At 40.9% G+C, this 10,345-nt stretch overlaps 1 protein-coding gene across 3 annotated transcripts in view; it reads right to left on the reverse strand.

Moving 5' to 3' along the window:
• Positions 1-5,547, reverse strand: part of RIPOR2 (RHO family interacting cell polarization regulator 2) — a 115,293-nt gene extending 109,746 nt beyond the window's left edge. For 2 of the 3 annotated variants that reach the window (XM_081026657.1, XM_081026660.1), the window contains exon 1: positions 5,390-5,540. In XM_081026657.1, coding sequence (XP_080882783.1) covers positions 5,390-5,450 — 61 coding nt within the window. In that variant the 5' untranslated portion in view covers positions 5,451-5,540. Of the gene's footprint in view, positions 1-5,389 lie in introns of all 3 variants that reach the window. The other variant, XM_081026656.1, reaches the window with a different exon arrangement.
• Between the last annotated feature and the right edge of the window lie 4,798 nt (positions 5,548-10,345).

Raw genomic sequence — 10,345 nt, forward strand, 5'->3', positions numbered from 1 at the left:
TCCAGGAAACCAGGACAAACTCTTCCTGTCCCTCCTCCAATTTGGTTATTTGGGTTCACTTGAGACCCCCAGATATGGATATTTTTGAGGAAAGTCCACCATAGCTGAATAACAACTATTATATTCATATGATATAAAATGTGGCACAATCAAGCAAAAAGCTCCATCTCTCTCTAGCCAAAGTGCAGACACTTTTAATAATTTTTCCATAGAGCATATAACTGAATGAGTCTGAACTTTCAGGATTTATTGGTTTTATACATAATCATAATTTAGTCTCTTCTTCCTTCTTTCTTTTAATTTTGGTGAGGGCAAATGTAATTCAGTAAACAACATCAAAATATGCAAGACTACAACAGATTGCATAATTGTTTACGTATTTTTTTTAAATCTACCTTGTCTTCATAAGCAGTCTACCCAGAAAGACAGAAAGTGGACATCTATTCTACTTACAATTCTTTTTTTTTTGATAAATCTTTTGCAATTGTCTTGCTCTTTCTGAGCTGAAGTTCTCTTGGAAAGGGAATTTTGTTAATTTACTTGGCTTGGGGAAAGGAGAGAGGTTTGGTTCAAAGTGAGTTGCATGTTTTTCCAACCACCTGTTGGTCACTTTAAGAGCAACAGGCGGCTAAAGTTTGAGGGGATTTCCTTTTTTTCTTTTTTTTAAATTTTCATTTATTTTAAGTGTATTTTTCCAGGACCCATCAGCTCCAAGTCAAGTAGTTGTTTCAATCTAGTTGTGGAGGGCGCAGCTCACAATGGCCCATGTGGGAATCGAACCAGCAACCTTGTTAAGGGCACTTCACTCTAACCAACTGAGCTAACGGGTCGCCCTGGGGGGACTTCCTTTTAACAGTTCATCTCCATCTGGGAGAGAGAGTTCTCCTCCTTTGGGGAGGTTGAAACAACTTCCTAGATCCAACTTCCTGGATCCTAGACACTGTGATCCAGGATAGAAAAACTGTTCTCATGCTATGCTGCATTATACCAGCTCTGGCTAACATTTGAAGGTCTGGCAAAGCTTTGCAGTTTCCTGTGGTCTTTCTAGAAGAGAGATCTTATGTGAGTCTCCAAGGAATACATGAGCCTGAGAAGTACTTTGCACATAGAACTGTGAACTTGTGGTGTTTTATTATTCTAATCATTGCACTTGTCAACAGATTACTGAGCAGTGCTGAAAATGGAGGCAATGAAGGCTTGTGGTTCTAAGGAAAAAAGTAATTGCAGCTTTAACTTGAGCCAAGGAGTAATTTTGGCTGCTAAACTAACGACTGACCACCTGGGGAACTGTTTCATCCCACACATGAATTCTATTCTGTTCTTGAAAGCTGGCCAAGGGCCTCCACTGTGCTTGAAACTCTTTCTTTTTTCTGTCATCATCATCATCGTCATCATCATCAAAATTGTTGTAGTTATCATTACTATTATTATCCATCCAGCTATTTCAACTAACATACACCAGGCTAGCTGTCAAAAAGACACAGTGACAAAACAGATGAAAGTCCTTTAATTTGATAAGTTTGAAACAGCAATGGGAAAGGGGCCTCTAATTCCAGTTTACTGGTTTTTTACTATCTTGGTAATCAAATCAATCATTTCCCCAAGAAAGAATGAATCTACCCTATAGTAACTATTTTCTAATTGGCAGTATAATGTTGGTGTTGTTTGGAAAGCAAACTTGAGATGGGTGTGTGTGTGTGTGTGTGTGTGTGTGTGTGTGGAGAGAGAGAGAGAGAGAGAGAGAGAGAGAGAGAGAGAGAGAGAGAGAGAGAGAGACACAGAGAGAGAGACAGAGAGAGACAGAAAGAGAGAGACAGAGAGAGAGACAGAGAGAGAGAGACAGAGAGAAGGGGAGGGAATGCGAGGGAAGAGGAAAGGAGAGGAGAGGAGAGGAGAGGGGAGGGGAGGGGAGGAAGGGAAATAAATATTGGGATTTCTGGTGGGTAGGTGGATGACTGCTCTTTCTCTCCCTCTCTCCCTGCCCCCCCACCATATGCAACTCTCCCCTACAACAAAAGCAGTTACCCACCAATGCTTCTTCATTCTGTGAACCTTAACTTTTCTTTTAACCACAGAAAACAATAGCTGAAGCAAACAGGATCTCAGAAAGGCAGTTAAACAACATGTTGGGAGCATGACTGATTTTTTTCTTCCAATATCTTTATGTGGTACATAAATCTAAGTGAATTTATTTTTTCTTTTAACCAAATGGAGGGGCCAGCTTGGTGGCTCAGGTGGTTAGAGCTCCATGCTCCTAACTCTGAAGGCTGCCGGTTCGATTCCCACATGGGCCAGCGGGCTCTCAACCACAAGGTTGCCAGTTCAATTCCTCGAGTCCCGCAAGGGATGGTGGGCAGCGCCCCCTGCGACTAAGATTGAACACGGCATCTTGAGCTGAGCTGCCGCTGAGCTCCCAGATGGCTCAGTTGGTTGGAGTGCATCCTCTCAACCACAAGGTTGCCGGTTCGACTGCCACAAGGGATAGTGGGCTGTGCCCCCTGCAACTAGCAACTGCAACTGGACCTGGAGCTGAGCTGTGCCCTCCACAACTAAGACTGAAAGGACCACAACTTGACTTGGAAAAAAGTCCTGGAAGTACACACTGTTGCCCAATAAGTCCTGTACCCCTTCCCCAATAAATAAAAAAGAATATTAACCAAATGAACCTAAATTCCAATCTGTGTTCCTTTAGGTGGAAATGGTCCTTTTAGGAATGTGTCCATTGCAAGGAAATATGGTTGTCTTAGTAACAAGCTCCTGGGCATATTCCTTCGTTTATGTTAGAGGAAACTGTACCAAAAGCATTTTGTTTTCTTAGGCATGCTAAGAGAGCTGAAAGCATGGATGACACCTACAGCAGACATGAATTCCTCTAGGTAGATGTAATCTGGGCAGAAAGGATTAAGTAAGAATGCTGGAGGTTAAAAAATGAGATCTTAAGAGAATGTATACTCAAACGTCTTGTTTTTGATGAAGAATGAGACCCAAAGAAGATGAATGGCTTGTGTAAGATCCTACAGCCTTGTAACAGCAGGTGCAGGGCTACAGTGCAGACTCCTAACTTCTCCAGGGTTGTTTCCGTTCTATCAGACCTCTGAAAAGTTGTTTCTAAACTCAAGCTCTGAAAACAAGTCCTATTTTGAATATACTAGGTTAACCAGACATGAGAAAACTCTGTGCTAAATCCCCTTCATACATCACTTTCCAAGTTACCCTATAAAGCCTTTTTGTGAATATATAATAGGGGTTACTATTTATTGAGTACTTACCTACCATGTTCTAGGCAAAGCACTTTCCCTGTAACATTTAATCCTTACACCATCCTATGAGGTTTGTGTTCCATTTTATAAGTGATTAAACTAAGGCACAGAGAGATTAAGTAAACTGCTCAAAGTCACAGTGAATTAAGTGGCAAAGCCCAGGCAGTGCAACTCCAGAGACGAAGCTACCCCCCACAGAGCTTTCCTAACATGAGGGACCTCCTGGATAAGCTTTCACATAAACTGGCAAATGTGAGCCATCACTCTGAAAACTGAACACACAAAAAAACAGATGTTGGATTTACAAGGATGCTCTCTCTAATCTTTGAAGATTAAGTTAAACGAGATAATCAGTCTGGAAAGTATAAATCATGTCACATGTGAAGTGCAACACAAATATTAGGAATCTATTATGAAGATAATCTGTACAACCCAATAGGTATTGCTGTCCCAGTTCACCTCTGAGGAAACTGAGGTCCAGTTTAGCAAATTAAATAACTTGCTTAAGTTACTTAGGTAGTACGAGGCAAAATGAGAATTTGAATCTGAATCTTGTCTGTCTCCCAACTTGACTCTTTAACATGGCTGCTGAGTTTAAAACAATCACCTCAATACTCATGAATGCTCACGATACCATACAGGCTCATCAAGCCTGCTGTGCTGCGCTCTGACCTCTGAGGGGTGGGGCGCACACAATCCGTAGTGCAAGCATCAGTCTATAGGTGGCACTCTTTAGCACCATCGCCAGATGTAAAAGAAAAATCTCTTTGAGGCAGGAAATGTGGCCTGGGCATTTTGGAGGCTGGATGAATAATTACCAATTTGTCCAATCTAGCCTTAATGCCCTACTTGTGAACATTTTTTAAGTTCTGAGGGAAGTAAATAGCTAAGTAGGTTTAACCAGAGAAAACACCTTCAAGCACAAGTGGAAGCAAAGCAACAGAGCCTAAGTCAAACTTCAAGTGGCTCTAAATACCTGTCCTCAGAGTAAAGCAAAAGACTGAGAATTTGGCAAACAGCAACCAAGCTTCAGTAGATATTCTTCAAGCTGATTTAGGTTGTGATAAAAACTCAATTTATGGTTTTAAATAGTTTTGAAACTAGAACAAAATAATGGAAAGACAGACATCAAATCATTAAAAGTGGTTATATCTTAGATGATTAGATTGCAAGAGTCTTATCATGTTATACTCTTTAAGTTTTCTTCAATGAACTATATTACTTGGGTAACCCCTAAAAACTTACTAGTGCTCCTTTAAAAAATTACTTGATAGAGTTTTTAAAGAAAATTACTAGATATGGCTTCTTATGGAAAACAACTGAATTTATGAAGTCCCTGAGTCCAGATTACTGTTTATTCAGACAGCTCCAAGTTCTGGAAAAACTCTTGCCTATGGGCCAATTTCATAGACAGCATTTGAAAAAGAAAGTTGTGGATTAATAGATTAGCTACTTAAAATCACAACCCTTATAACAAATTTCCACTCCATACGTCTACATATGGAAGAACAGTGAAAGAAGAAGGAATACTAGGCGGTGCTGGTGGGTGTCAGAATATAGCATGGCTGCAGCATCCCTGCTTAGGAGAAAAGGAAAAAGGAGAGGCCGGGAGAATTGGGGTCCGAGGAAGAATGAGGGATGCAAAGCGGAAGAGCTGAGGCAGTGCAGATCAAAGCAATAGGATACATAGGGAACTGCTCTGATCCATTTGTCCAATTGCTATCCTAGCAGCCTCGCTGTGGGCTTCCCTACAGTGCTAGACAAAAGAGCATTGAAGAGGAATAAGGAAAGATTTAGTACTATATTCCAATCTAAACTTAACCTTTATGTAGTCATCACACACACACACACACACACACACACAGACACACACACACACACACACACACACACACACACACACAAGGCTTATGGAGAAACCATTCCATTCTTTTGTCCCCTGCTTTGAGTTATATTCCTTGAGTGTCTAGATTGATATCCGCAACTACCATCCCATCCAGAATTCATTCAAGGTCCTCAAGTCCTTGCCCAAACAGGGCAGAAGTTAACAGTAGTGGGCAAAAGTTTCTAGTAGTGTCAATGCTCAGCAAAACAGACTAAAATGGCTCCTGTAAGAAAGACATGTTTACCTTCACCAAAAATATCATCCTCTTCATCGACCAGGAGCTCCTCAGCGTCCAGAGACTGCATCTTGGATAGGACAGTCAGTGTGCAGCAGTGGCAGGCAGTCCCAGAAGCAGCCCCAGCCACCCCAGCAGCAGGCCCTACGGTCCCAACTGCCACACTGCCCCCAGGGCAGTTTCCTTCCTCAGTTGCCTAAGCCCTGAGGAGGACAACTTCCGCATCAGCCCTGAGAAAGCAGTTTCATTCATATGAATAGGCTTCATGAGCCTTTTGAAGCATGCATTCCAGGTGGGGTTATTCTCACCACTGAGAGAAAGGAATTTTTCTGGAAGGAGGCTGCAGATTAGGTGAGATTTAAACACAGATATCACTTGAAGTCTGAGCGCAATGAATTCTATTTCAAAGTCACAACTTTCATATTTTCTTAAAGAGAAAGGTGGGCTTTTAACTTTCTTATGAATCTGAACACAATGGGTCATGTTGAAAGAGAGGGGTTCACATTTCTCCTATCTTGGTTTTGCTTCAGTGACAATTTATCTGAAAGAAAAGCAAGCCAAGCCACTATGCTAAACCAATGCTGGCATTTGGAGGGACAGAGTTTTAATTTACTCAGTAATAGTTGCCTTTTTCAGTGAAAATCTCTTGCACTTGAGGATTAGAAAGTTTACAGCACTTAAACTAAATTTAACATACATCTAGGCTCGTACAGGCTCAATTAAATCTATGGTTAATTAAATCTATGGTTAATAAATAGATAACTAAAACAAACAACTTCCATTTCACAATACTTACTCAGTTTGATTCTTCAGACTTTATCATTAAAGGAGAAAATATTACTCAGCAGGCAGCTCCTCCCAGAGGGAGGAGAAACCATTGAGTTTCTGTGTGAGTTCCAGGGGCTGGCATCACTGTACCCAACTATCCTAAGTGTGCTGAGTTCTGTATGGCTGTTTAAACACAAATCTCCGAGTGATGCTGCAATTTCATTTGGGGGTTTCCCAGTGCTCCTCCGTTATGATATAAGACATCTCAGGCAGCCAGAGGCTCAGAAAATGCAAATAGAGATGATTGTGGGGAGCTGTTGACCCAAGGTGTTTACCTCTGGCAACTTTATGTATTGAATGGGTTTTTAAAAAATATATGTTAATATATTTTTAACATATTTCCTTTATTTTTTGGAGCAGTTTTAGGTTCACAGCAAAATTGAGTGGAAGGTACAGAGCTTTCCTGTATACCCCCTACCCCCACACATGCACAGCATCCCCGTTCTGGATATCTCCATCAGAGTGGTACATTTGTTACAACTGATGAATCTACATTGTCATGTCATTATCACCCAGTCATAGTTTAACTTAAGGTTCACTCTTGGTATTGTACATTCTATGGGTTTTGACAAATATAAAATAACATATATCTACTGTTACAGTATCATACAGAGTAGGTTTTTTTTTTTCTTAAAGATTTTATTGGGGAATGGGAACAGGACTTTATTGGGGAACAGTGTGTACTTCCAGGACTTTTTTTCCAAGTCAAGTTGTTGTCCTTTCAATCTTAGTTGTGGAAGGTGCAGCTCAGCTCAAGGTCCAGTTGCCGTTGCTAGTTGATAGTTGCAGGGGGTACAGCCCACCATCCCTTGGGGGAGTCGAGCCTGGCTCCAACCAACTGAGCCATCAGCTCAAGGTGCCGTGTTCAATCTTAGTCATAGGGGGCGGAGCCCACCATCCCTTGCGGGATTCGAGGAGTTGAACTGGCAACCTTGTGGTTGAGAGCCCACTGGCCCATGTGGAAATTGAACCGGCAGCCTTCGGAGTTAGAAGCACTGAGCTCCAACCTCCTGAGCCACCAGGCTGGCCCCCAGAGTAGTTTTAATGTTCTAAAAACCCTGTGCTCTGCGTATTTATCTACCCTTAAACCCCTGGCAACCACTGATCTTTTAATTGTCTCCATAGTTTTGCCTTTTCCAGAATGTCATATAGTTAGAATCACAGAAAATGCAGACTTCTCAGATTGGCATCTTTCACTTAAGTTTTCTGCATTTAAGCTTCCTCCATGTCTTTCACAACGTGATAATTCATTTCTTTTTAGACCTGAATAATATTCTATTGTCTGGGTAAACCAGTTTAGTTTCACTTGCTAAAGGACATCCTGATTGCTTCCAAGTTTTGGCAGTCATGAATAAAGCTGCTATAAACATCTATGTGCAGGTTTTTGTGTGACATAAGTTTTTAACTCATTTGGGTTAATACCAAGGCGCACAACTTGTGGATTGTATGGTAAGAGTATATTAGGTTTTATAAGAAACCACCAAACTGTTTTTCAAAGTACCATTTTGCATTCCCACCTGTAGTGAATGAGAGTTCCTATTGCTCCACATTCTTGCCAGCATTTGGTGTTGTCAGTGTTCTGGATTTTGGACATTCTAATAGGTGTGTAGTGCTTGTCATTGTATTAACAAGTGCTTTTGAAGAGCCTTCTGGTGCTGCTCTCTAAGCTAAGAACCTGTTTCCTCCTTTGTTAACTGCACCCTTGAAATTACACCAGCTTCTCCCAAGGGAGAATACGAAAACTGGGGCTGGAGAAGTCTAGCTATGAGAAAGGACCACGCCAGAGGAATTCTAGTCATTCAGTCATGAAAAGCTACCTGAGCCCCAGTGGTGTGCTTCCCAATGTGCTGGTTGCTCTTCGGTTCCCAAACAGTGTGTGCAGTCTGGGGCCCGCTGGAACTTCCAATAGCCCTCAGCCATGGCTGGGGCCATCTTTAGTGGGGAAGAATTTGGAAATGTGTGGGTGTTTTGGGTTGCACAAAGTCTGGGGGATATTACTGGTATTTAATGTCTTGGTAACCTTTCTGCAATGCATGGGACAGTGGCTCAAGAGGAAGAACTGTTCAGCCCCAAATGCCAAAAGTACCCCTCCCCTACTTGAGAAATACAGGGAGGCAGACAGCCTTCCTTTAGATCTCCTTTGCTTCCCTCCTTTCTGAACCTCCATCACTCCCCAACCCTAGTGGACTCAGGGGTTGCACTGAATGATCTAAATTAAATTAATTAAAATGAGCTTGAATTGTAAAATGATGTAGCCACTATGAAATATAGTAGAGAGGTTCCTCAAAAAAAAGAAGAGAAAAAAAGAACTACCATATGATCCAGCTATCCCACTTCTGGGCATGTATCCAAAAGAATTAAAATGAAGATTTTGAATTGATACTTGCACTGTCAAGTTCATTGCCACATTATGTACAATAGTCAAGATGTGGAAACAACTTGAATGTCCACAATGAATGAATGAATAAAGAAAATGTGTTGTGTATATACATACATACAATAGAATATTATTCAATCTTAAAAAACAAGGAAATCTTGTTATATACTATAACATGGATGAACATTGAGGACATTGTGCTGAATGAAATAAGCCAATCCCGAAAAAGACAAATACTGTAGGATTCCCTTTATATAATGTATCTAAAGTAGTCAAATTCACAGAAACAAAAAGCAGATTGGTGGTTGCCAGGGGTTGAAGGGAGAGAAAATGGGGAGTTGTTCAGTGGGCATAGAGTTTCAGTCATGCAAGATAAGACAGTTCTAGAGATCAGTTGTTCAACAATGTGCATATAGTTAACAATTCTCTACTGTAGATTTAAGAATTAATAGTGTAAATTTATGTTATGTGTTTTTTATCACATAAAAAAAATGAGCCCTAATATAAGAAATATGGATGTGTATTGGAGCTGCATTTGCTGTGGCTGGGATGAAAGGAGGGTTGTCAATTTTGGTCATTACTGCATTTCTCACCCATTGTTCCATGTCCTTTAATCTTCACAGCCTCATAAGTGGATGCTATTATCTCATTTTATAGATGAAGCAATAGAACTCTGAGAGCTTAAATAACTTTCCTGAGAGCACACAGCTAGTGAGTGGCAGATTGGACTAATGCCAGAACTTAAGCCATTACCGCTCATCAAAACAGCTTTATGGAGTGACTGCGGGTGATCTGGGTCACTACAGCATCTCAGTGGCTCTTAGGGATCTGCACCATTTCCATTCCATCCCAATTCAGAACTACCAGGTTACCATATTAACCCTGGGATTCCCAGCAATTCCACTTCAATAAGTTAGCATAACTTCTCTAGGCCTATTTCCTTATCTTTAAATGGAAAAAATAATATCTTCTAGTTATGGATTGAATTCCTGGACTCCCAATTGATATGTTGAAGTCCTAACCCCCAGTACCTCAGAATGTGACCTTATTTAGAAATAAGGTCATGGCAGATATAACTGGTTAAGATGAGGTCATATTTGGATACAGAGTGCCCCTAATCCAATGTGACTTGTCCTTATAAAAAGAGAAAATTTGGACAAGAGAAGAATGCATGTGAAAATGAAGACAAATCTATAAGCCAAAGAACACTGTCAGCAAATCACCAGAAACAGAGGGAGAGGCATGGAACAGATCCCCTTTTATTGCCTCAAAAGGAATCAACCCTGTCGACACCTTGATCTTGGACTTCTAGCCTCCAGAACTGTGAGACAATACATTTCTGTTATTTAGACTACCTAGTTTGGCGTACGTTGTCATGGCAGCTCTAGCAAACTAATATACTTCCTCCTTTGGCTTACTCTGAGGATTAAATAAGATAATTCATGTAAAGGAACTGAAACAGCACATGGCTCACTGTACATACTGAGTTATAATTATCTGACTTAAATGTCTTACAGGGAAGCTTGAGCCATTTCCCTAATTGGAGCCTCAGTGGGGACAGAGAATGGCAGTCACCATGCTTTGTAAAAAATATCAATAACCCTTGGTAAATCTCTTATTCTTCTCTTCTCCAAGTTAGAGATTTGAAAAACACAATTTCAAAGGACAAATCGCAAAGGCCACCAAGAACAAACGTCTTGAAAGCACGAATATAGAAAACGGTGCTGGCTCTCCAAAGCTCATGATCACCTTATAGAGAT

Source organism: Rhinolophus hipposideros (assembly GCF_964194185.1).
Source record: "Rhinolophus hipposideros genome assembly, chromosome: 19".
Classification (NCBI taxonomy): domain Eukaryota; kingdom Metazoa; phylum Chordata; class Mammalia; order Chiroptera; family Rhinolophidae; genus Rhinolophus; species Rhinolophus hipposideros.